At 42.4% G+C, this 27,782-nt stretch overlaps 1 protein-coding gene across 1 annotated transcript in view; it reads right to left on the bottom strand.

Moving 5' to 3' along the window:
• The window catches only part of myo7aa (myosin VIIAa), a 36,013-nt gene extending 17,793 nt beyond the window's left edge, over positions 1 to 18,220 (bottom strand). The window contains exons 1-22 of the mRNA XM_037076704.1: positions 17,669 to 18,220; positions 12,330 to 12,443; positions 12,067 to 12,219; positions 10,392 to 10,576; positions 10,142 to 10,263; positions 9,870 to 10,012; positions 9,664 to 9,777; positions 9,373 to 9,441; positions 9,179 to 9,263; positions 8,892 to 8,968; positions 8,548 to 8,667; positions 8,291 to 8,433; positions 7,962 to 8,172; positions 7,640 to 7,775; positions 7,428 to 7,534; positions 7,107 to 7,166; positions 3,838 to 3,975; positions 2,643 to 2,801; positions 2,005 to 2,097; positions 534 to 628; positions 348 to 432; positions 13 to 231 (exon numbers count right to left, since the gene is read on the bottom strand). Of these exons, the coding sequence (XP_036932599.1) occupies positions 13 to 231; positions 348 to 432; positions 534 to 628; positions 2,005 to 2,097; positions 2,643 to 2,801; positions 3,838 to 3,975; positions 7,107 to 7,166; positions 7,428 to 7,534; positions 7,640 to 7,775; positions 7,962 to 8,172; positions 8,291 to 8,433; positions 8,548 to 8,667; positions 8,892 to 8,968; positions 9,179 to 9,263; positions 9,373 to 9,441; positions 9,664 to 9,777; positions 9,870 to 10,012; positions 10,142 to 10,263; positions 10,392 to 10,576; positions 12,067 to 12,177 (2,472 nt within the window). The 5' untranslated portion in view covers positions 12,178 to 12,219; positions 12,330 to 12,443; positions 17,669 to 18,220. The remainder of the gene's footprint in view (positions 1 to 12; positions 232 to 347; positions 433 to 533; positions 629 to 2,004; positions 2,098 to 2,642; positions 2,802 to 3,837; positions 3,976 to 7,106; positions 7,167 to 7,427; positions 7,535 to 7,639; positions 7,776 to 7,961; positions 8,173 to 8,290; positions 8,434 to 8,547; positions 8,668 to 8,891; positions 8,969 to 9,178; positions 9,264 to 9,372; positions 9,442 to 9,663; positions 9,778 to 9,869; positions 10,013 to 10,141; positions 10,264 to 10,391; positions 10,577 to 12,066; positions 12,220 to 12,329; positions 12,444 to 17,668) is intronic.
• Positions 18,221 to 27,782: the final 9,562 nt, after the last annotated feature.

Genomic DNA, 27,782 nt, shown 5'->3' with positions numbered 1-27,782 from the left:
GTGTGTCTCTACCTCTCCCTTCAGCCTCTTGTACAGCCGGCGAGCGATCATTCCTCTGGTGTAGGCCTGCACGGTGATGACGGCCCACAGTCGGTGCCTGAACGCTCGGCGCACCAAGAAGCCCCGACAGCGACCCTGGAAGCAGGTGATTCGCTGACGGGCCACATGATACGACGCACACAACTTCCTGGACCGAACCAGAGCCTGAAGGCGGGAGAAGCCTGCTCGCATCTGAAGGGAGGCAGACAAATAATACATGATGAATTACAATCATGCTGATATAAAAGCAAATGTTTGACTTTGATCTGAATGTTCATCTGCACGGTCAAATTAACCAGGTTCCTTACAGCTCCGTAGTTCTTCCTACACTGATACCCTCTCCACGTCTTCTGGATCAACACAGCCGACTTCCTCATCTTCAGGAAGTTCGATCTGATGACAGGAAGTGAAAAATCAGAGGAAAAAACCTTGTCTGTTTGAAAATGTCAGTTTTCCTGAATCTGAAAGACTGGAATCAGATGTTTAAGGCCAACCTGTCCTTGAAACCTCGAACCACCTTCTGGATGAGGATGACCTTGTCTGTGATGGCCTTGTCTCTCTCGATCTCCAGCAGCATGTCGTGGTGATCCTGCGCAGCAAAACAAGACACACACACACACAAAGCTCGGGTTGATTTCTGGTTGTTTCTGTTTGGAAATGTTGAAAGGTATAAAGTACAGCTGAGGCTGAGGACCAGTCAGGAGATCACCAAAGTCTAAAGCCTGTCCAAAATATCACAATAAATCTGTCCAGTAGTTGCTGAGATGTTTTATTGGACTGACCGACAGCTCGGCCAGCATGTGATTATCTATCTGCCTTCACAACATGTCGACATGAACTTTGTTTGTCATTCTGAAGTGAAGACACAGTGAACACAGATTTAATGTGGCAGCTTTCCATTTTGCTAACGTGACACATGAAAGAACACAAGTCCCTTAAACTTCTTCTTCCGTCTCTTCGTCCTGTGATCTGTCCATCCGTCCTGTCAGGGAAGTGTGGGTGCTGGCCTGCCGTCACCCCGCTGCACGTTTTAACTTCCTGTTTAGCTTCCTGACCAGCCGAGCAGTGAGGCCTGATGGAGACCAGCCTGAAGTCTTTAACTACAGCTACATTTATAAAAGGCAGGACTCCATCACTCTCTAGTTGTTTCCTACCTGACAGAAAGACAGACTCTACTTTCAACTACAAAACCAACAGCCGGCGCTGATTGATGGCTCTGTTTCAGCTTTCAGATCCGAGTTCAACTGAACGAAATAGTAGAATAATAGCAGATGTTGTCCGTCACTCAATCAGAATATAAACAAAAGACAAAGTTTCAACACACTGTGAAAACAAACAGAGACTCAGCTGTCATCAGCTGATATTTTCACTGAACCTCTGGGGAGAGAAGTGACAGTGTCGCCATGGCAACCAGCTACCGGATGTGCCTTACCAGTGACCTTTGACCTCTGGACAATATCTGCCCTCACTGGGCAGGAAACCAAAACACACACATACACACAACTACTGTAAATACACACACAGACAACCGAGGGGAAAGAAAAACCTTTAGTTATTCTCTCTTCGTTTGACTCTCTATTGGACACACACACACACACACACACACACACACACACACACACACACACACACACACACACTTGGAAAACAAAACACAGTCTTTTCTTTCCGTCAGCAGACATGTGAACTGGGAACAATCACAGCAGCGCCTCACTACTGGGATGAACTAGTTCATTAACAGTCATCTGCAGCTGAAGCTCCTGTTCTGTACGATGTGTTGAACAGTAACTGTCATGTCAGAGAAAAGTCTCTCAGAAATGTTCACAGCACCATGTTGAATCCATGACACTGAGAATTCAGGCTGTTCTGGGGCCAGAGGAGATATTAGAAGTCATACTGATGTTTCCTCTTTTTGTTCAACGCATCACTACGATTGAACAGAATGGCCCTTTAATGCAGGAGTACCTTTAGGAAGATCTTGGTCTTTCCCATCTGCCAGTCATCGTCTCTGCCCAGCACGGCCTCAGCAATCCTCTGACAGGTTCCCCTCAGGTCCTCCTGATGGGAGACAGAGAGACATTCACTTTAAAACAAGATGCTTTTCTTCCCGCTGGCTTCATCTGGTCCTCCGTCCTCCCTGTTCTCCCTCCACCATCATGGAGGAGCTTCATTCCCTCCTTTTTTTACTGGATGGAAACAACCTGCTGATTAAATGTCTTTATTGATTGGTCAGCTGATGGGATGCTGTTGTTGCACCACTACAGGACGCCCGAAGCAGCAGAGAGAGGGAGGAAACCATAACATGTAGGAATCCAAGAACAACAGACAGCTGATGGATTGTGGGAAAAACTGCATGCTGACCAAACAAAGTGTCACAAGTTTGGTGTTGTCTGATTAGACTTGTTTTCACTGATCATGAATTTATTTCATCTTTGGCAACAAAACTTGACAATTGAATCCTCAGAAACTTAACTCTGCTCACAAAGCACCTTTTACGTCTGACTAACTTTTAAAGACTCACTTCAAACTTGAAGAAACTTGTTAGCTTAGCAACATTTAAGCTAAAAACAATCCACAATGCAACAGGTGTACTTCCACTCTACCTGTTTGTAGGCTGGTTTGACTCCAGGCATGAGCACCCGGTAGCGATCGACGAACTCCACGAAGGTGTAGCGGATGGGATATCCTGCACGGCGGATCCGAATGGTCTCCATCATACCAGAGTACCTCAGCTGACGCACACAGAGCTCCCTGTCAAACAGCTGCAGACACACACACGACAGCCGTCACTTAAGTTTCTGTTCAGGTCTCGTTACATCCTCCAAAGTCAGGTGATACCGCAGGAATTCAAAATGGGGTTTGATCACTTGTTGAAATGATCTTTAAAAAACAGGGTTTTGCATGATGCAGGTGAGACGATTAAAGGTCCTTGTTTCAAACTGATTCCATTAAAAGTTCAAATCTGACCGGTGGGTGATAGTTTCTTTACTTTCCGTTTTTATTAAGTTCAATTTTCTATACATCTTAGTACTGACCACCCGAACACGTTTAATAAGATGATCAACAGTCTCTGGTTTTTGTTTCAATACCTCTTCACATGAACTTTGTAGTTTGTATTATTAGTAAGGCACAATGTTCACAGAAGTTATTGTTTGTGGTACATTTGTCTTCAGTTCAAAACTATTTGATGAATCAAAGAGAAAAGGCTGAAAGAACCAGTATTTACAACCAAGGTTTCATTTTTAATGGAGGAGGATATTACTGTCAAAATAAAGAGCAAGTTTAACTTTATATGGATTTGTTTTTCTTCTTAGTGATATTACAAACTCACTTAATTCCCCCAAAATGTCCTTAAAAATAAAACATGTATGTTCATCTTGTACTTGAAAACATAATAATTTGTCCATCTGTCTACAGGATTTGGCAAAACAACAAGAACAGCAGAAAGTGTGGAGAGAAATAATTTCAACAGCTTCAGTAAAAACGTTCATCAGATTAAGTTGATCATTTTTTGAGCCCTTCATGTTTCTGTTAGTGAGCTTCAACTCTGCACACTGTGACGTCCTGACCTCCCAGTTTACCACGACACACGACATGAACTGAGAGATGAAATGTCTTCGCTCTATAACTGATATGAGTTACTAAAAAAATGAGCTCCCTCGTTTAAGATGTGTTTACACTTACACTTGTAGAGTCAGTCAACTAGTAACCAAGTAGTTTTGCTCCCTGTTGCACTGCTTGGCAATTAAATCTCTAAAGAGTAAACTCATGTGATGTAAGTGGTGGTCAGAAACTCACCATGGGCTTCTTGAACTCGTTGGGTTTGATGCAGCGGACGAAGAACGGCTGACAGACGCTCAGAGTTCTCATCAGCAGCTCCAGAGATCTCTTAAACTGACTGCTCAGAGTGGGCGAACGCTTCCTGGTCTCTGCGCCCTGCACACACACACACACACACACACACACACACACACACACACACACACACACACACACACACACACACACATTGTGAGACAACATAGAAAGTGTCAGGGTCAGAAACAATGAGAACTCTTTTTTCTCTTCCTGAGCTCTCACACTAACCTTTTTCCTTTCTCTGTGTCTCTGGATATAAAAAGTCTGTGTGTGGCTGACGGTGCAGGTTCACAGATAAATGTTTAAAAAGTGTCGACAGAGCAGCAAACATCACGAGGAAGAAGCTGCAATCACTCAAAATGAATTATGGAATATTGGGTGCATATATTAAACAATTTCCCCCCAGGATTAATAAAGTACTCTGATTTCTGATATGCATGTGACTGGATATTCAAAAAGTAAAATATCCCAATATTTCTCCCCAATTTCCAGAAGTGTATTTAGTTATTCCATAGAAAACTCACAAATTGTTGCAGTTTGCAGGTTCAAGCTTGTGGGATCTTTAGATTTGTTAATTTATTATTTTCTATCTTCATTCATTTGAATAAACTGAAGGTCTGTGAGGTCAAATCAAAAGGTTTGAGGCTTTTATCACAATGAAATCATCAATAAACAAAACAACTGATAGATTAACCAAGAAAATAAGTTAAAATACCACTAATTAAACATTACTGGGGAAAACAAACAGCACACCTACATCACAGTAGTGTCAGAAACCGATTTTATAGTTCAAATGTTTTCGAGAAAAAAACAAACATCTGATTTGTTGGAAATGAGCTCAACTTACCAGGAGCTCACGAGATGACGTCACGAGATGACGTGACGTTATGCTCAGCGAGCTAATGTTAGCTAACGTTAACTTCGTGCGTTATCAAAGCTGCCTTATTTCCACCCTGTTTCTCTGTTTCTCTCTGACACATGAAGCAACATACAACAATATTTCAGGTTTAAATAGTGGTTAACTTGCGTGCTGAATCGTTTTACTGACTAACAGCAGCTCTATCAGACGACCGCTAGCTAGCTAGTTAGTTAGCTTAATCTCAGAGAACCTCTACTTCAAATTGAAGGTGCTGGTGTTACACCGCATTCTGTTATCGGTAAAGTCTGTGACCTGATTAACTTAAACTGGCCCCAGCCTGTCATCTATATGGTGCCCAACCTCAACCTGACCCCAAAGAGATTTTGTCAAGAATCATTTTATTATTAAGTGTTGATTCTCAAAGTGTAACGTCAACTGTACAGGACGTTTGCATGTTCCATCAACCGCACTTATCGATCTTATTTTGAAAACCTTCACCGGAAACGATTGTATGTCGTTGTGTGTGGTCTTTTCACTGATGATCTGGCGCTTTACTGCCCTCCAGTGGTCACAGTAGGAACTACAGCACTGAAATCAATTCACGGTGTTAATAATCTTGAATCACATGAATGTGTAAAATGTCACCAGAAACGTCATTATTAGTAAAAGATATCGTATAAAAAGATTGTTTATACACTTTTCTGATGTGGAGATTCTGTAAAATGAAACATGGCCTTCTTTTCATCTCCTGACACGTCTGATATGTTTTAATCACACGATTTTATTCAGAGGAAACAAACACAAACAAAACAAATAAATATAGAAATAGGCTAATCTGCATGTATGAAGGTGAAGCTGACCGCTGACATGATTCCCGGTGGAATTACGAGTATTCACTGCCCTCTTGTGGCCACAGTGGGAAACTACACCAATATGGTTCGTCAAGTTAGACAGGATAACATTACGACACTGTAAGCGAACTTCCGGTAAGTGATTTCAAAATAAATCCATGATAATACTATCTCAAACGGTATTTTATCATATTTTGCATGTTTCGTCGTCTTAACAAGCCGTAGCAAGCAGCAGCCTGGAACCAGTTGTTGGAAACTTCCCTAAGATTAATGTTAAATGTGTCAGTTTGGAAAAAAGACCAAGCTAGCTAATACTTCAGTGTCAGCAAGCTAGTTGTATTTACTTACTGATACCATATATTTCGTAAGCTAGCGGTACATTTGTAAGTTATTACTCATCAGTGTTAAAATAAAGCCTCAAAACTGTCGATATATTCTTAAATAACCACTGCATAGTTGATCAGTTATAATAAAGATTACACACTGCTAATAACGTCAGACCGTAGCTGGTTGTGCTAACGTTAGCTTCACGTAATGACAGCCAGGACCGTCTGGTTTAGTACTGTGAAAATGTAACGTCTCACTTGTGCATTTTTGAGACTTATAACATGATAAATTAAAATTCCGACTCTTTTCATCCGCCGTTTTTCAGTCAACGGCGCTAAAGTTTCCTGCTAGCTGAGGAGGTTAGCTTGTTATCGGGCCGCGGTGAGGCGGTTACATAGATTGTTTATGTTGACAGATGTGCACTCTGTAATTTAACATTAACATTAAAACACATCTTTAAAACACATTAACATTAAAACACATCTTTCAAACATTAAAAATGATTAAGAGTGGTGTGTTTATAGACACCATGTTTAGTCCAACGAAGGATGACAAGACCATATCACCGCTGTTACATAAATACCGAGGCTTTGAGCCGGGCCATGGATTTATTTTGAAAGCACCGACCGGAAGTATCAATGTTCGTTCTCATGGTATTATTTCTAACTTGACTCATTAACTTGATGTAGTTCCGCGCTGTGGCCACTAGAGGGCAGCAAACACTCATGATTCTATACAGTAAGGTCAGTTTGCTGCACAGCGGCTGATCTCTACACCAGAAGACTGATGACACCGTTATTAAATACTAAGTCTTCTAGTGTTGTATATAATTATTACACGTATTTATATTATTGATTCATTTCTGTTATGTTCAGGTAGTCTTTAAAACTCACTTGCACTTTATGATTAATTAAAATGAACCATTGCACTACCAATAAAATTCCCTGAAGCAAACACAACCTTTGTAATTTTTTTTTTTTTTAGTCAGACCGATGCTCCGTAACATTTCCATTGTGAAATAAAATTTTAAAAAAAGGATTCAGGGTTTCACAAGGCTGAAAGCAAAATGTTCTGTTGTAACTCAAGTTGAGAAAGCAGAAGAGAGGAAGAGAAGAAGAGAAGAAGAGAAGAAGAGATGAAGAGTGTCTGAGATGTAAGCTTTTCATTTTTACCTTGGGAAGAGTTCTGGCAGGGAGACCTACTGAGCTACCAGGAGAGTAACCACACAGAAACTGGCAAGAAGCAGCACACACACATGCAAAGACCACAAACACAGACACAGAGGGAAGACAGAGCAGACGGTGATGTTAGCGCTGAGCCGGGCATCACTGAGAAACATGCAGAAGAAGAAACGGTGAACAGGTGAAGTCACCTGAGTCACAAAACCTTTCTGTCAGTGTCGCTGAATTCATCAGGTGAGCCAAAATTTAACTGAACATGAACTGTGGCAGTAGATGTGTGTGTGTGTGTGTGTGTGCGTGCGTGTGTGTTACCATGGCGACATCCGCCTGGAAGATTTGTTTGATGAACTTGTTCTTGGAGGAGTGAACCAGCTGAATGATGTCACCATACAGAGTGTCTCTGTTCTTCTCCAGGAAGCCTGCAGGACACACACACACACACACACACACACGCAGAAGGAAACACATTAATCACCTTCGACGTGTTCGTTCGGTCTGTTTCTGGTGTGTGAAGCGACGCTGACCTCGTGTTTCGTAGTAAACGACTCCGGCGAAGTGTTGGATGCCGAACTGAGTCTCGTGGTTGTTTTTCGGCGGGATGTAGTTTGTGTTGACTTTGTGCTGAAAGTTCAGCTTGTTCAGCATCGTGGTGTCGGTGCCCTGCAGGAGGAAACAACACAAAAATGGTTTCCACTTCTACTTGTTTTCATCAGGAACTGACCATGACCACCGCCTGCCTGCTCGCTCACTGAGCAGGTGCTGGATGATGATGATGGGTGATCAGTTTCAGACCTCACCATCAGAGTGTGTGTGTGTCTGTATGTGTGTGTGTGTGTGTGTGTGTACCTTGGGGAACTTGCTCTCCTCGTCGATGAGCGAGATGATGTTCATGGGTTTGATGGCGATCATGTCCAGAGCGTCCTGGTTGTCGGTGAACTCGATGTGCTGCCAGTTGATGTGCTCCAGGTTGTACTCCTCCTGCTCCAGCTTGAAGACGTGACGCACGAAGAACTGCTGCAGGTTCTCGTTGGCGAAGTTGATGCACAGCTGCTCGAAGCTGCAGGAGGGAGGGAGGTTTATTATCTACAGCCGTGTGCTCCTATGAGGCCGAGCAGCTACAGGGAAGAGTTCAGCTTGTGTGTGTGTGTGTGTGTGTGTGTGTGTGTGTGTTGTACCTGTTGACCGTGAAGTTCTCAAAGCCGAAGATGTCCAGCAGTCCGATGGAGCGTCTGAGGACTTTGGGGTGTGAAGACGCCGGCTTGTAAATGGCTGCGTTGATCTTCTCAACGATCCACACGAACAAACGGCCGTAAATTCCCTGCACACACACACACACACACACACACACACACACACACACACACACATTAAACCTTGAGGTTACACGCTTGGGGAGTTTTATCTCAGCTGCTTTAGCGAAGTGTTACTGTACCTTCACGAAAGCGTCCCGAACATCCAGAGCCTGTTCCATGCTCAGCGGGGTGGAGACAGTCTCTCCTCTCGTGATCAGAGTGCGACTGGTCAGACAGTTCATCAGATCTTTACCGTCCACCTGAACACACACACACACACACACACACACACACACACAGTTCACATCATCTTCAACAAGTCACGCTGACACGAAAAACACAATATCAGGTCACTGAAAAGGTGTTCTACACTGCTTTTGAGAGAGACAGTAAACAAAAGTTATAATTGTAAAATGTAAAGTGGAGCTGTCCTGTGTGTGTGTGTGTGTGTGTGTGTGTGTGTGTGTGTGTGTGTGTGTGTCACCTCCAGCAGTGTAGCAGCAGTTGTGAGATGAGGGCTGCGGACGACTTCACAGGCATCCAGGTTGTCGTAGGTACGAGCTGCAGGGTCAAAGGTCAAGAGTGTGCATACAAATATGAAACGCAAATAAAAATACAAAAATACTGGAGTACGCAACAGAGTAAAAAATAAACAAAACTACAAAGCTTGTACATATATTGCATTTCTTGTTGAGTCTGCAGGTGTTCAGTTCAGCTCCAAACTGTAAAATGTCTGAATTAATTCACCGAGATTGTTTTATTTCACTTCACCTTCATATCTGAGGTTTCCCATGTGTAGAATCGCAGCCAGCAGCTTAGAAATCTCCCAGTTCTCTTTGTCTGTGAACATCAGAACCTGCAGAACAGAGCACAGGAAAACTTTACAGAGCATATGAGCCACTGAAGTGATGCGTCTGCAGTTAAAGTCTTAACGGAGCTACTGACTGATGACGTTTCATCAGTACCTTCATCGCAGAGCGGATGTTGGAGTACTCCTTCAGGTCGTCTCGGCCGTCACACACTGTACAGTTTCCCTGCAGAGAAACACAAACGTGGCCGTGATGGATTTTTCACTTTCAACTGTTTAAGCCCCAAAACTATCTGCATGCAGTTTGACATCAGCAGCAGTTTGTCCCTCCTGACGATCTGTCTTTCCTCTAACATCACCTGCTGCACCATCAAAAAGCTGCTCCCTCAGTGTTTCTACTCAGGTGTCTGACACAGTCTACATGAATGTGAGGGGGAACGGTGCTCACGATGGTCAGGTAGGTGTAGTCGGTGGCTTTGCTCAGCCCCAGTTTCTTCTTCTCGTCTGCAGTCATCCCCTTCAGCATGCAGTAGAAGACGTGGTAGTTCCTCTCGTCATGCGCCTGCAGACAGAAGGTGAAACATTAACGTGTTACAGCAGCAGTCACAAGTAATCGCTGAAGAGTTTAGTGTTGGGGCAGGTATCCAGCCTCACCTGTCGACAGACCCTGGACTTCTCCAGCAGGTACTGCTCGATCTTGGCTCCCTCGATGGCTCCGCGCTTGTTGAAATGGATGTCGATGTATTTCCCAAAACGGGACGAATTATCATTGCGGATCGTTTTTGCGTTGCCAAAAGCTGGAAGAGAAGCAACACCAGAGATAGAGATGATGTCAGATGGACAATGGTGTGTGTGTGTGTGTGTGTGTGTGTGTGTGTGTGTGTGTGTGTGTGTGTGTGTGTGTGTGTGTGTGTGTGTGCTCCTACCTTCCAGTATTGGGTTGGCCTCCAGGACCTGCTGTTCTATCCAGGAGTGTTGACCACTGATGGCTGCCAGGAACTGAAGGATCAGTTTGGTGCTCTCCGTCTTCCCTGCACCAGACTCACCGCTGTGACACGCACACACACACACACACACACACACACACACACACACACACACACACACACACACACAAATTAAAGGTCTGAGCTTGTTGTCACATCCTGGAGCTTTGCCGTCTGGACTCTTTCCTACCTGATGATACAACACTGGTCCCGGTTGTTCCTCTGCATGTTGAAGTAACAGTTGTCGGCGATGGCGAAGATGTGCGGCGGCATCTCACCGATCTTCTTGTTGGTGTAGAGGCGGATCTGGTCGGCTGTGTAGATGGGCAGCAGCTGGTAAGGGTTGACGGCCACCAGGATGGAGCCGGTGTACGTCTGCACACAGAGGAGGAGACTTTCAAAACTTTTCAAGGCCGATGTGATGCTGATTATTAGCGCTGCTGTTTTCTGGAGGTACACAAACTGGATCCAGGGCTACAAGTTAGATTCAGTCAGCTGCAACAAAACACAACAGTGTTTATCTGTTTTTCTGGTGTGATTAAATACCAGAAATGTATCTTTTTTTTTCAAATTGGATTCCTACAATGATGGCCATCTGTTTTGGACACTTATATCCATTTTTTAAATGACTCTTTTGGAATAATAATCACACCACCCATAAAATCAAACCCTCCAGATATTCTGGGCTGTCTGCTCTCATGGCAGCGTCGCAGTGGGCCGGGGCAGGTGGAGGGTACCTGAGGTGACACCGGTCCTGTAACTCAGATGGTGAAGGATGACAATAAGAACGTATCAGTGTTCACCACGGGAGAAGAGACGGCCATGTTGGAAACAAATCAACACGCAGCCAGACTGCAGCGCCGCTGAGCTTTGTTACTGCTGAGTCAGAGCGAATCAGATACATGAAGCTTCTGACTCGTCCTGCAGGTACGTGACACCTGCAGAGCTCCAGAAAGCTTAAGAACAGTCGCTCCTTTCTCCTCCGGGTCCACTCAGTCGAAGAAAGAAAAAAATAAGTGTTTGTGATGATGTTTGGTTGGGAAGTCCAAAAAAGAAAACTCCAAGACATCCCTCCTCCTGGTGAAGAGGTTAAAGACCCCTTCTTAAAAAAACATCGACAGTAAATGATGAAATTTAGTTTGTTCAAGACTTTTAACCTGTTTGCCAGAAGAGTGATGTGGATTCTCTGTTCTTCGAAATAGTTTAAGCTCTGAGTTATGACATACTGTTGTTTCTGAGTCTGTAGTGCAGACAGGCGAAGTTTCTACAGAGCAGAATAAAATAAACTGTATTCATTTAACATGTTTTGCAACATGCAACATACTGTACATGCAGCTTATCACTGGATAGGAAATATACTGCATGCTGGAGTCTTGAAGCCGTGCAGGTGATGCATTAAATACATGTATGAAGCTCATCAGTTCGTCTGAGGTTGGATTTCTCTGCAGCCATGCTTGACGTGCAGGCGCTGACTTACCCTGCCACCACAGTTTGTCTTCAGGGGGAAACAAGAAAAGGAGGAAGAAGGACAGTAAGGAGAGCAGGAGAGAGGATACAGAGACAAGATGTTGAGGTGTAGAGCAGAAAATCAGCCAGAGCAGACGTCAGATAACACTGAGGGACTGGGCAAAGGTTTGAAAAGCTGTAGTAGTGTTTGAAGAGGGAAACAGTATTTGTAGCAGGACGTACGTTTGAGGAACCATTGAACAATTAGAAATCCTGCAGTTTTTCCACACAGCTTGTTAATAAAACATAATAAGTTGCTGGTGTTCACACACACACACACACACGAGTTGCACAGAGCTGTTCGTCAGTATCAGTGTGCAGCTGCAGTGTAACTACAGTATTACTGCAGTGAAACTCACATAAATGAGCTTCTCTCTGTATCTGATGAGCAGGTTTCGGAGGATGCCGGCTTCATTGAGGTCTCCCAGCCGGATCATGTCCTCCACACCGTGGATGGAGGTGGGATGCATTGGCTTAATGTTGGTGGCATTCTGGGGGGAGATCCAGTGCTCCTGGAGGAGGAGAGTCAGAACCACACAGCGTTTACTGGAGCTCTGAGCTTCAGATATTCTCACAGCAACATAAAGGACCTTTAATGACGACACAGTGTTTCAGGACTTACATTTCCTTCATCGTCCAACACCTGGATCTGACCCGAGTCACAGAGTTTGACCACGGCGCCGACTGGAACCTCAAACTCCCGACCGGTCTTTAAGTCCAACCAGACATAGTCGCCCTGGAAAGAAATCCAGAATTAAACCAAAACCAGGACTGGGAGTGGGATCAGAATCATGGTTTAGATCAATCCATTCATAAAAAGAATCAAACTTTGGAATCAGAACGTGAATGAAGACAATCAGAACCAGAGAGGAACCAGGCCTTCATTACAGTTTCTCCTTACATGTGACTGATTGATGATTGGTTCCCATGTTACTTTGATTAAATGATTGAATCAGAACCTTTTTCACACTGCACCTGGACCAGACATCATGCAGCCTGAACATGTGAACTCTTTTAACCCGGGTCAGACTTCATGTTTACTGAAGCTGTTACATTAACACTCAGCTGGGTTTGTGAATGAATTGTTATAACTGGTGCAGTTTGAAAAAGGTGAAATGAAGCCCGGATGATCTCCTGCTGCGGGCAGACGGTCCAACACAAGATAAAACAACAAAATGTGTACCAGGAATTTGTCGAGGTGAACAGGTGGAACATCTAACCAGCAGACAGACATTATGTAGGAGAAGAAAGAAGGTTAGTGCAGAGAAACAGATAAAAACACACTGGACGCAACATGTTTCCCTCCAGACAGGTGGAGGGTTCGAGTCTCGAGGACACCGAGTTCAATCTGATGCTTAGCTCTGTGAATGAGAGGGACTGGGACCAGCATCAGGCATCAAATCCCTTCAGAGCTGTTCCTGAATCTCAGTCCACTTCTCATCTGTCCGTCTGTGATCCAAGACCATAATTCATCTAAAATCTTCCAACAATAATGACTAAATACACAGCGTCAGTGTATGATGTGTTCAGCTGTTCTCTTTCTTTGGATGAACAAAAACACCTCCATCAATATTTTACCAGAACCGGATAAATTAAGGCTGAATACACAACTCCTGTTTGTCAGCAGCACAGTCATCTGTGTTTTTTTGTCCAGAAACGATGTGGTGAATAACACTGATTGTCTTTTTACGATGTAATGTTCTGCTGGGAAACTTTGGATCCTGAAACCACCAACACACCACACATTTCAACAGTCGTCTCTCCTGGACGTCACTGGCTCCCCAGCAGGATAATATGCCCTCTGACACCACAAAAACTGCTCAGGAACATGACAAAGAGCTCAAGACGTCAACATTTCCTCCAGATTGCCCAGATCCCAATCCAAAGGAACATTAGAGCACCAAGTCAGATCCATGCTGGCTCCCACCTGCAGGCTACAGGAAAACAAGCATCTGCATCAAAGTTGTGGCTGTCAGGCTGCAAACCACCACCGTGGTTTTTGGAAAAATGCCTGAACATCTAGATGCTGTATGGACCTGTTCATCTCTGTGTGCGATCTTTATGCTAAGCTACGTTATTCGACTTCTGGCCACAGCCTCATATTTAATGAACACGTGAGAGTGATATTAATAATCTCAGTGATATTTGTTAAATAAACAAACAAGCATCTTCCCCAAATCTCAAAAAGATTTTCTCAGGGTAGAGTCAGTTAACTGAAGACTGTCTCTACTCCACTGAGGATGTCACACACACACACACACACACACACACACACACACACACACACACACACAAAGGCGAAACACTTAAACACAGTCTTGAGATATACAATTATGATTTGAAACCACATTCATGTGATTCATGCATCGTTATACTAACACCCAGTCAGGCATATGACACACTCTCTCTCTCTCTCTCACACACACACACACACACACACACACACACACACACACACACACACTATGTGTACCGGCAACAGTGTGGTGGGTTTCATCACAGTGTTGACGTTGCGTAGCAGCGCCCATTTTGCCAGATCCTTCTCATAGAGCTCCACGTAGTCCCGACGCTTGTACATCTTCACGTGGACGCTACAAACTCACACACAGCCTGACAGTTATATCCAGCAGTCCTGTACTTCACCCAGGGATGGATTAACTATCCACAGGTTCAGGTGGGCAGGTGAGTGAATCTTTCTGATGTTTGTATAATTCCCACATAAACAGCAGCTGTCATAAAAACACTGGACTCTTCATGGTTCAACAGGTTCAGTTCATCACAGTCATGTGTCAGCTCTGGTTCTCTTCAGTGGGTTCATCAAAAAAAGTTTAATGTCTTTTAAGAGATGTCAAGAAAAAACAGGTCCAATATCCGACATCTCTGAGTCTAACAGGTCCGATCGTCCTGGTTTGTCACCTTCAGCTCCGCCTCTCTGTATGATTCTCTTCCACTTTTAAAAATCTCTTCTCAGATCACTCTGAAGTTTCCACTGCAGTTACATTTTGGGACAATCCTCCTGCTCTCTGTCCTTCTCTCTCTCTATCACACTGACACTTTGTTAACCCAGCCCTCCACAACCTCCCCCGTCGCCCGTGGCAACAAGAAGACACTTCCTCCTCAGGTGTGTCGTATGGTGTTGGATTTCCTGAGAGCAGCTACAGGCTCTCACTACAACGTAAATACTGCAGGTTATGAAGGTTTGTTACCAACTGAGAAACACAAAGGACAAATATAGAGCACCACTTATACTGATAATAATGTGAACACTTTATAATAATGTACACAACAATGTGAGTAGTTCAAGTGATGAGTGACTTATGAATGACTTGAGCATTAATGCATGATTGATGAGCAGTTTCTGAATTGAGGACTCTATAGTAGAGAATGACGAGTTAGCAGAGAAAAGACTGATGAATCATCAGGTAATGACTGATTCTCACTCCTGATCAACTTGTAACAATTAATAATTACTCAAAAAAACTATTCTTAATTGATATTTTTGAGCAAACCCTAGTGATACGTCCTACTACTCATTACTTCACGATTATTGAAGCATTATTTACAATAAGGAATTATCAAAAACAAAGTGATTTAAGGAAGACAAAAAGACAGAAACCTTGTGTTCCTCAGAGTTAAATGTTGTAAATGAAGAAGGCTCAAGTTACTGTGGTGAAAAACACAACTCAGCCTCGGCTGTGCTGTGTTTTTATTGCAAATGTGAGCGTGCTACTGCGCTAAACATGCTAAACATTATACCTGCTTAACATTAGTGTGCTGGTGTTGTTGGGTTGATAGCATGCTGCTCTTAGCATTTAGCTTCAGTTTCTTATGTGTGTGTTGCACAAGAGTGTGATGAATTGCTGTTTGAGTGTGTGTTACACACATGTCAGTTTAATTAAGTAAATACTCTGTCTGGCAAACTGAGCTGCCTGAACATTACACCACCAAGCACCTGTCAGACACACACACACACACACACACACACACACACACACACACACACAAACGGCAAACTATCAGAAACCACGTTTTGAATAATTTAGCAGAGAGGATCTGTTTGGTGTCTGTCCTCTCGTCTCCTCGTCAGTTTATCTCTTTTACTTGTATTTGTGTCATCATCATCCACACGTCCTCACTTCTTATCAGAGAGGTGTCTTCTACAGCACATAATTGAGATGAGGATTTGTAAGTGATCAACTAACGAAGGCAACTCTGATGATGAATTGCTTTTTCACTGACCTTTAGTTTGTTACTTATCTAGAAATGACCAAACAAACAAGGGTTTAGTTATGAAGCGTAACTGTGAAACACAAAAACATTTTTCATCAGAATTATTCTAAAATGTTACACATTGTTACACAAAAGGCTGAGGACACACAAACATCCCAGGAAAAGACCAAAACCAACAATGATTTTTGCCCACTGGCATAAAAATATATTTAAAAGTTAGTTTAAAATGAAGGATTATTGTGGTTTGGCAACATGAAGCAACGCCATGAAGTTGTGACATTGTTAAACAACAATAGTGAAGGACAGAAATGGGAGGGAAATATAAACGTATGTGTATGTGTCACTGCTGACTGGCTGACCCAGATTCTCCTCTTAATGCCTCTTTTTAATGGCAGCGTTCTCCCACCACAACCGTCAGTCTCACATCGACAAAGAGTGGATTTAACTCACAGGCATTTAGAGGCTTTTTACAGAAGTCATTTACAGATCGATGAAGCCCTCGGGTCAACTAACCAGACACCACAGCAAGCGGACACGGCCGCCACTGATCGTCAGAGAACCCAGTGGAGTCGTGGTGAGTAGTTTGGATTTATATATGTTTGATATGACAAGTTCCAATATAATAGTTGTTAGAAACTAAAGCTAAGAGACAAATCTAGTGGAGCAAAAAGTGCAATATTTGCCTCTTGGATGTAACTGAGTAGAACAGCGTCTCATATGGAAGTCCATAAAACAGCTTAATGAATAATCTCTCTGGTCTTTATTGTAACTCTTAGACCTCTAATTACATATTTCCAGTAGCTCTATCTGATACACAGGACAGGATGTTTGCTATGGCTACAAGCAGGCCTGTTATCTCACACACACTCTGGGCTTTGGACAAACGTGACTGAGACCAGCCACGGTGCTGGTGTGGTGTGAGCAGGACAGCAGTGATGTAACGTCCATGCTGCCTGCGGTGGATGAGTGTGTGTGTGTGTGTGTGTGTGTGTGTGTGTGTGTTCTCATCATCTCTTTCTTCAGGTAAATAATTCAGGCCAGACATGAGCCGGGTATTCACTTACGCCTGCTAATGTCACTGCAGTGTGGAGAGGTAACGACACGCAGAGGAAGAAGCTGTTGGGACTCACTCATAGTTGAGTTTTTGCAGCTCTTTCTTTTCTTCTGTTTCCTCTAAATAAAGTGGAAAATGCACCACCGCCTGTATATAGAGATTTTTTCCCCTGCGTAGACTGTGTATGACAACAAAGACTCTAAACAGCTCAGCAGCTAGAATAAAATGTTGGCTAGATTTATGTTTTCAATCCACAAATATTGGTGATTCATTGGTGATAAAAACAGGTATTTTAAACCAAATGATTTTTTCCAAACCCAAACCACGTGGATTTTGTGCCTAAACATAACCAGACTATAAACACCATTTTAAGAAATGAAAAGTTACAGCACAGAGTCAACATATCCATGATTTGAAGACACATAAATGGCGAAATGTTATCTGGTGACTGGGATGCTCTAAAACTGCTCCATCTACTCTAAATAGAGCTCTAAGAAACCAAAACGATTAACTTCAAGAGTCAAAATCATGTGACCTGTAAAATATTAATTATAACTGTTGATTTGAACTGTTTATTATTTCGAAAGATGTGTGATCATGCACTGTTTGATTTACAGCTCATGTTGTTTGTAAGACTGTAATTTCAGCCCACTGCAGCCTTGTTACTATCTTGTTACCTTCACTGTGTACCTGGTGTACTTCACGTCACACAGGCTCCCTCCAGGGTCTGTAGGTGTGCACTGCAGACCACAGCTCACACTGAAGACTGCTCAGTGTCTGTCTGCAGGTGGGAGGTCTTCTTCAGGTGTGGGTCTGCCCTCTGCTGGTGATCATATGTCTCATCACCAGTTACGCAGTGTGCGTATCCTGATATTTTCTAGCCTCAAAAGGAACATTTAGACCATCACAGGATGCTGAAACTCCACTGAAACTCAGATTAATCCAATTACTACAGAGTGGAGCATTTTAATTAGGGGATCAGCTATTAAAAGTCTATGTGATTTATAAAGCCACTTCCATCTCACCTCATTTGCATTTAGATGGATCATTCAGATAAATCAAAGGTCAGGGGGGAGATATAGTGACAAGGTAATTGTTCTGGTATTTGTCTCTGAATTAACTTGTCTATAAAAACAGAGACAGATGGACCGGCTCTCCTCTCTGCTTCAGTGGACAATCAACATTAACATTTTGTCTCTGTTGTGCTTCCACAAGAGGACACAACAAGTGGAGACAGCAAGCATACTGAGAATATTATTATCATTTTATAATTCTAGTAAATATTGGTCAAAAAAATGTTTGCGGATCATTTATACAAATAAAATAATACTTCATTCTAGACTGGTTTGATTTAGCTTCACTAAAGGCTCATGTTCAGTATAAATCTACAGCTGCAGCTTCATCTTGTTACCCTCATTATCATCTTGATTATCTCAGGTGGGAGGTGGGCTTCAGGTGTAGGTGCGCCCTCTGCTGGTGCTGATGAAACTCACCAGCAGGAGTGCTTGACTGCAATTGAAGACATAAAGCAACTTGGTTTGCTTCACTCAATATAGCCAAACTGTGTTTCTCCTTCAGCCCTTCTCCCACTCACACACACACACAGACACACACACACACACACACACACACACACACACACACACACACACACACACACACACACACACACACACACACACACACACACATTGTTCCCATTGTGTTTGACCAGTAAATGTGAGCGAGCTGCTGCATGAATGGACGAGTGAATGAATACCAGCTCTCCATCACAGTGGAATTAAACGCTGCACTGAAATCAGCAGAGACAGAAAACAACAGCTACACATCACAGATAAACACCAACTGATATGAAGTCTCTCACCTTTCTGAGACCAGAACCTTCCACTACACTTTGCTTCCCATCTCCAAAAAGACATAACAACCTCTGATATCAGGAAAGAATTGAGAAATCACTGACAGCCATCACCTACTAGAATTTAAGCCAGGAATAATAAAAACTATTCCTGATGCAACAGAATGACGAACCACACGTGAACAAAGACAGAACCAGAACTTTCTGTCTGAATCCACAGAGCTGATCCCTGAGTCGACTCCTCCGTCTGTGACCCAGAGCTTACTCTGAGATTTGTTCATATTCTCACAGTGAAGGGGAACCAGAACCCTAACAAATGGTGCCTACAAAGATAAAGACATAAAGGGCACATCCACTGCAGAGTGGTACTTTTGTTTGACCTCACGGTTAAAGTCGTTAGTGAGGCACCTTGTTCTGTGGATGAAGCCTGAGTTTACCTGGATGAGGGTCGTGCATCTGTAGCTCAGGCGGCGTGCTTTCATGTCCCAGCCTGCCGGCGGCCAATCAGATCCCCTCCTGTCCATTTTCATTGTCATGGTTACCGCATCTACTTAAGATCTGCACACCATTCTGAGTGTAAACAGGTCTGTAAAAAAAAAACTAAACCAACTAAACCATGGATGCCTCCTTCTTGTTCTGATGTATCTCCTGAGTGCAGAAGCAAAATCCAATGAAAAGAAAACTTACAGACAAAAATCTGTCATGTTGTAAAAAATGATCCACTTCTCCAAACTCCACGTGAGCCAGAAAACATTGAACATCCCAAAAAATTTTTTTCTGGTCATTGAATGTTAATTCAACAGTTACATCCAGAAATTCCTTCAAACTGGTGATAAAAATGTTCTTCTTTTGCTCAAATATCATCCATCATTTTTCTTCTTCTTCTGTATGAAGTTTTATATACAGTTATAGAGTTTTAAGTCACACACACTTCCTGTCCAGCACAGTTTGATCTCACCTGCACAGGTTGGATGGAGGTAAGGAGGTCAGAGTGTGTGTGATGAGACAAAATCCACAGAGAAGGGTGAAGGCTGATCTCTCTGTGTGTGTGTGTGTGTGTGTGTGTGTGTTCGTTTGTTTTATTGGCTCGTCCCATTTGGGCCTCCACAGCGGGGTGGGGGGGGGGGGGGGGGGACGCTGTCGGGGCTGATTAGTCGATCAGAAAGGCTGATGAGTTCAGCAACGCATTAACTGAGAATCAAAAACACCGACACTTGGGCCAGTGCACGCTTGACAATCACACACATACACACACACACAGAAGATTCAGTGAAAACAATGAAGCTTAACGAGCAGCTGATCATTAACGAGTGTTGCACCTTCACTGCCAAAAGCTGCAGACTCACACACTCACACACACAAGCACACACACACACAGAATGCAAAGTTCATATTTTGTTGTAAAAGTTCAGCTCTCTGTCTTGTTGGAGTGTGTGTGCTGTGTGTGTTTACCTGCTGTAGAATGACCATGGTTCTGGTTCCTGTCCTTATGTTTGGACATCAGCAGTCACCGGTCGACCCTGAAAGACACAGAGAACGATAAAGAAATATATTTACAGCCGCAGAGCGCAATTTTTTATAGTAGTAAACTTGGTGGATTTATTTCACATTAACATGAAGTTCAGCAACAAGTAAAACAGAAAATCTGTCAACTAAAACAAGAGTGATTAAAAAATAAACAGGACAATAGGGATGACTCAGTGTGCTGATCAGCTCCAGTGGCACACAATGTGAGAATAACACACACACACACACACACACACACACACACACACACACACACACGCAATGTTTTAGTTTTAAACACGATCAAAGGAGCTGCAGACACATAAAATCTTGCTTGTTAAAATTCTGTTGGGGTTAAATTAAATAGCAGAGCCGAGTCTGCTAATAGGATCCATATAAAACACTACAGGTAACACACACACACACACACATACGTGTGTGAATAGGTGAATGTGAACAGCGGTCAGTACACTGGAAAAACAAGGTGAAAAACTCAGTTTACCATATATGTGAATTGTGCAGTAACAACACAGTCCAAACGATGTACTGATGGTGTGCAGTAAAAATACACAGTGTCCAATAAACTGACTGTGTACTAACAATACAGCAACAACTACAGAGGCAGAAGTTGTTACTAATGTTTAGTGATTTCTTTTTAGCTAATGAAAAGTTTTTAAATTTAATTTAAGGAGAATTTGCTCATTTAACCAGGTGAAAGTTAACAGATTCAGTTTCATGATATAATATGAATGTCACAAGTTAATCACTGACAACATCAGACAACTGAAGAACATTTGCTTTTCTTAACTTTTATTGTAAATGTAGCAAACAGTCGCTTATTTAGACATCAGCATTGTTGCGTTTGTGTCCAGCAAGCACAGTTTTTAGAGATGAATATGTATTCTGTTAACTGTCTGTAGTTAGCTGCATTAAATTCAATATCCAGGACTAATTAAGACACATTACAGATCAAACTAGTCTCACATGTGACCTGTGACTGACTCCGCATCACACGACACTTAACAAACCTAATTACCTCTTTTTGTTGTTGTCCATTAGTGTGTGTATGTGTCTGCGTGTGTGTGTGTTAGCAGGTAGTTGTGTGTCCTTGCATGTGTTATTTATTAAGGTCAGACTTAGAGTTGCTCATGTGCATGTTAGCTCTACAGATCTAATTGCTGCTATATTTGTGTGTGTATGTGTGTGTGTATGTGTGTGTGTGTAAAGGTATTAGCCCTAGTAAATAATGCAGCCTCCCTTAATGAAGGTTTAGTTTGATCCTCTGACTTTATGACACATGGCAGCCGGTGACACCTCGACCTCATTAGACATTCAGCTCTCTTTGAGTTTCACCTGAGATACAAAGCAGAGTCCTGGTTCAAATCCTCCTTTAGGTTCTGTGATGCACTGCAGCAGAGTTTAGTGCATTTACATTGATTTTTGTGAGTATTTAGTATTCTTAGTCTTTCTTATGAACAATTAAAAATGTGAACAATAACTAGTTTGGAGAAACGACCAGTTCAATCAGTACCTGCTGTCATCAGAGTCCTCACTAAGGTGGGCAACATGTTTGTACATGAGAATTAGCCACAGTAAATTATTCACCGTCTCATTATCCATCTTTATTTAGAGCATTTGACCTATGACACCTGACAGCAGTGACAGCTGCCTTTCAGGGGGCCTTGTAAGCAAAACTCTTACGAGGGGAGGGGGTCACTTCGCTCGCTGGGAACCTTTCTAACGGTTCCTTTTAAAGACGGACACTGGAACTGTTCCCTCGCGACTTCAACGATGGCAGTGCTAATGCTTAAATATCAGGTGTGATTTAATGTTCTTTTACACGCCAGCCACGATAAAAAGTGTTACAAAACATGAGATGAGATGAAGGGAAGAGAAGAGGGACCAAAATGATTTGTCCATTTAAGATTCATCTTAGAACGTCTGATCACAATTATATTGCGACCCAATAAATAGCTAATGAAATGTCGTGTTAGAGAAACAAAGCAAATACACTTACATTTGCTTTTTCCATAGAAAATATATGATGATTATTTCCTGGTTTCTAAGAAAGGATCCGAGCAGACAGGAACACAACACTACCATCCAAACAATGTCTGCTGGTGTTGTTGATCTTTGCATGTATCACGTTCCCAGCAGGTCAAAGTGTCGTGTTAACTTCTGCTGAAGAAGAACGAATATCAATCATGGAACATGTTGTTTGACTGAAGGTGTTTGTGAAGGCTATTGATAATACAACCAGCAACCGTGTGTGAGAGGCACAAACTGGTGCTACAGTCAGCTGCTGTTCTGCTGTTTAAACTTGGCGATCTAAGCACAGATATACAAGCTAATTATGGGGAGAAAAGGTAGTTCGGAGGGGAAACACCACCTGTATTTCCTCCTTTGCAACATTGCTGATCGTCTTAAAGAGACAGTTTGTGGTCTGAAGCAGCTGAAGGCTGCAGAGCACCGCGATGAACAGGCTGTAAATCAAGAAGAGGATTTAATATCAGCTCAGACCTCCTGCTGCATTTAACTTTCTCTCTCCCTCACTGACCTCTGTTGACTCTCCAATGAAGGAAATGTCCTAAAAATGATCAAATACTAAGACCTGAAAGAATTACCACACACCAGAAATACACACATTGTAAACAATGACATACAAGAATACATCTCTGTCTTTCTCTCACACACCAACACACACACACACACACACCCTCCCTATCAATATTTCAGCATCTAATTATCCCTGCAGAGACCTGGAACAAAGGTTGTGTGCAGCAGTGTGTGTGTGTGCGTGTGTGTGTGTGTGTGTGGTCTAAACATATCAGATTTTTTATACCTGTACATTAAGACACATTAGCAAAATGTAAGAAAGAAACAGAAAACCAAAGCAGTGAAGGAATAAAACAAAGACAGAGATGGTTTGAAAACAAAGTCTCTACCTGTGTCTGTCTACAGTTTGAGGTTTCAGGTAGAGAACAATGAGTTTTTAGTGTTTTTCTCTGAAAACAGCTGTGTGCAGTGACTCAAACCAGTCTGTAGGAGTGATGAGAGTGAAACAAGTGAAGTTGTGGGTCAGAGAACTTCACAATGAGCTGAACTCAACTCTGTAAAGCTGAGGCTAGCTGCAGCTTCAGCTGATGACTCCAGAGACACCCTTCGCTTCGTCATTTCATACATTGTTATAGTAAAAAATATTGATTATAGCCACTTTAACAAAGAGGTCAACAGCCCACATTTTCAGACAGTCTCTTTTAGAAGACATTCATAAAGCTGCACCCTTCACGGCCGACTGATGAGCCTGAGGGAGTCATCACCAAGCCCCCACTGGGAGAGGCAGACTGGCAGAGTGGAACCTCTAATGGGACGACCGAGGACTCATAGTGAATTGACTATGGGCAACTTTCTGAGGCAACCCAACAGAGATTGACAGGTGAAGGGCTTCCACTGTGCATAGAGGTTTGCTCGCTCGCAATTTCCAGTCAGAGATGCAGTTTGGATGTTTTTTTGTTTTTTGTGGAATACGGGCAAACAGAAGGAAGCAGTAGGTCTTAGAGAAGTGTGTGTAAAGTCTGTTTACACGTCTTGTGTTGCTGCATATGTGATTTGTAGTGAACTTGCAGCTTGCATTCATCTCCCAGCTGAAAATGCAGGGGCTATCAGACTTTTGTCTCTTGAGGTATAAAGTGGCTGTTTTCTGCTTGTTTTGATGGCTTCAATAAGCAAAAGAAGACAAATAACTCTACTTTAAGTAACTGATCTTGCTGTGTTGTCAGCCAGAATTTGCTCACATGAGTGAATTGTGTTGAAATATAAATGTTGACATGACCTCGGATACACCCAGTTCACAAAATGAAATCGTGACGTACTCATCAAGATAAGAGTATAAAAGCTTTGTGAGTACCCAGGGAGGGACCAGGAGTCAAACTTCATCTGCAGCACAGATGGATGAAAAAATAAAATCAGACCTCTATATTTACGTTTTCTTAAATAGCACCAGTTCAGCTCTTTCCCTCACATATTGTTTCATGTCAGTTGTGAATAAACTCTCCAGTGTTGCAAACAATTTGAGGAAAATCCAAAGAAAATAATAAATACAACTGTGTTGAGAAGAAATGTACCGACCCTCAGTGGGAACCTGCGTTGTACAGTACATAATAACGGTTTTACCTGCAGTTCAGTCACAAACTGGCTGCAGGTGATTCATGAATAATTAGCCGTGCAGAATATGATACCCATCAAAAAAGCCAGTCATAACTTTAAAGCTGCAGACTGGTGATGCTGCTCAGCACACCTACAACGATGAATCACCAACAGTAAACAGTCCTGAGTGAGTTTCCTGTGTTGTTGACACATTTCTGCACATTTCCAGAGAAACTTGTAACTTCTAACTGGACCACGGTGCAAAAATACAACATGGCCCTTTAAAACCTTCACAGACACACACACACACAGACACACACACACAGACAGTAGTAAGGAGAGTAAGGAGATTATGCACAAAGCCACCACGCGTCTTTAAGCCCACTGACTGACTGTCCTTACCCTTTTGCGTGATCTGAACTCTTCTCAGTCTCTCCTTCTTCAGTTTCTCTCTCCGTCCCTCCTTCGTTACAGTTCTGGTCTTCTAACTGACGTCCTCCTCTGTGGATGGAAGGATGAAGACCAGGAGAAGACAGAGAGATATTTCAGTCTTCAGACACTGGCAAGAAGCTTGAAGAAGCAGGGTGACACCTTCATCTCTATCTTTCCTCCTACCTTTGAACTTCTCCCTCTGGTGGCTTCTTTCTTTTTCTTCTCTCTCGTCTTGTCAGGAGGGATTTATCTCTTTTCCAGCCTCTGTCTGCAGATTATTTGCTCACTGGTTCACTCTTTATATCCAGTGCTGAATTCTAGGAGCTGTCTAGGAGCTTCAGCCTTTCATGTGAAGGTGTACAGGCGTATGAAGGGTGAATGACTCCCTCCTCCTCCTCCTCTCTCCTCCCGCCCTCTTTCACTCCTGTTGGTATTAACGGTGACACGGCAAGCTGCTCATTCACTGCCACTGATCCCTGTTACAGCTGGAGAGAGAGTCAGTGGGGGGTGATGAGGTAAAGCATAGGGGAGGTTGTAATTAGACACACACACACACACACACACACACACACACACACACACACACACACACACACACACACACACACACACGCACACACAGTAAGTCATGTTGACCATAAAAAAACTACACTGCTCGTTGGAAACATCCTGCCTCCAGACCTCCTCTGCACAGTAAAAGCCTCTCACTTATCAGTTGTAATTTGGGTTGTCTGGAAAGTTACCCATAATCAATCGGCCATGGGTTCAATACTAGTCAACAGCCGTCCCATTAGAGGGTTTTACTCTCCCAGTGGGGGCAGGAGTTAGATTTGGATCACAGATTACAACTTACTGTATGGAGCCGATTGTTTGGGCTGATAAATTCATGCTTCTGTAAAGTGTGAAGGGTTCTGACACTGTCCTGCGATCGGAATCAGAATCAGAATCCTTTTATTGTCATTGCACAGTGTATAACAAAACTTTAGCAGTATTCACACAAAATAAATAGAGTAAAAAGTACAAGGCTCCAAGACGACCCGGGCAGTCTGACGTGTTCAGTGTGCTTCAACTGTAACATCCAAGCAGCAGCTGGCCAGCTGTGTAACATGAACTCTCTCAAGACAGTTTTCCTTTTTTTGTGCATTTGGGTTGACCGCTTTTGATATTAAATGATATTAATATATTAATATTGAAAAAAAAACAGGAATTATCATCTGAGAACGTTAAGAATTTTCCTTTCGAATCACGCAGTGAAAAAGTCGTAGCATGACATTTTAGAGTTAATTTGCCTGACGCAACATTGCACATCCTGCGATGTGACTACTGCAAATGCACACATTGCGTATCAATACTGAAATTATATAATTTGCAGCCCCAATAAACATAATGATTTCTAAACCTTCTCTTCCTCTGAGAGCAGCTTGTTTATTCACTGATGGAAAAGTTTGTATCATTACCTCATTATCATTGCAAATCTTGAAATTCAAAAATAAGTTTAACTATCTTCCCCATCTGATAGTAAATCTAACTAAGTATCAAAAGTAATTTTCTGGCAATAAATGTATGTACATATAAAATCTATACATATACAAATATATATAAATTGCTATTTTGCTTCTGACTCAACACACACTCTGCAAAGTAACTTTTAGCTCAAGTTCTCAAATATAAGTGGTGAGTACAAATAATAAATATTGAGAGCTGAATGTTCAGCCCCACCCAGTGGTGAAAGTGTGGTACTGCAACACGTATTGTTTAGTTGTTATCATTGATCTCAGAGTTACTAAATTCAAAGAACAATTTGTTACCAATGTGAATATTAACAATTATAAAAACTATATAAGTGAGTGCTAACAGCTGACTGCCGGTCTGCATTGATGCTTGTAGAGTTTGTTATGAGTGTTTGCTGCCATCTAGTGGTTCACAAGAGGAACTACATCAACTTTATCTGCCAAGTTAGACGTAATAACACCAAACGACGTGTCATACTTTCATAATAAAGCAAATTAAAGAGATATGGATTAAATTATTAAACTCCTTTCAAGTGGTAAGAGTTAGAACACATCATTTAGGTATAAAAGTTGAGATATTCATTCTCATTTGTATTATTTGGACGTAGCCATGTTAGTGTTAATGTTGCAGTTTCTCTATATTAAATTGAAAGCTGTATGACTTACTATATAGTTATAAACTATAAATAATGTTCATGTATCATCACATCGTGTCTTTCTTTCGCTCTCTCTGCCTTCACGTGTTCCATCAGCACTCTAAACATTTGCCTCTCTCCTACATGTGCCGCTCGATCTGTGAACTTTATTGATAATTTTATAATTTTCCAGCAGATGGATTTTTGCCTTAACAAGTCAGAAAGTGAGATTGTTCAACTCCAACATGTTTTACTCTGTGCATCACACATCAGTTCCTCCTGCCAAGGACGAGAGGCGAGACAAACCAAAACAACCGATAGGAGTCCAAGTGAAGTCTGGACATCTCGCCTCCACGTACTGGTGTTTTGTGTGCTCTGTTTGTTTGACGAATTATTTGTTAATTGTTCATTCTTGAGCCTGTGAAGCACTTTGGTCAACTTTGGTTGTTTTTAAATGTGCTATAGAAATAAACTTGACCCTCAAGACAACATCCTGCAGGAGAACTGCTACTTCTACAGATAAGCTCTGAACATAGAAGACCACTGAGCCTGGAGGTTTTAGGACTTTAATTCATTTTGAACACATTTTATTTTGTCCTTTAATGTCAGTTATGCCACTGTAAAGCACTTACCTTGTCAACATCATCACCGGCCCTAAATGAACAGCTCATGTGTTAAATGATGTGAACAACAGCTGAAAGTTTTG

Source organism: Acanthopagrus latus, chromosome 2, assembly GCF_904848185.1.
Source record: "Acanthopagrus latus isolate v.2019 chromosome 2, fAcaLat1.1, whole genome shotgun sequence".
Lineage (NCBI taxonomy): Eukaryota > Metazoa > Chordata > Actinopteri > Spariformes > Sparidae > Acanthopagrus > Acanthopagrus latus.
The sequence above is the reverse complement of the archived record's forward strand: the minus strand, read 5'-3'. Positions and strand labels throughout refer to the sequence as shown.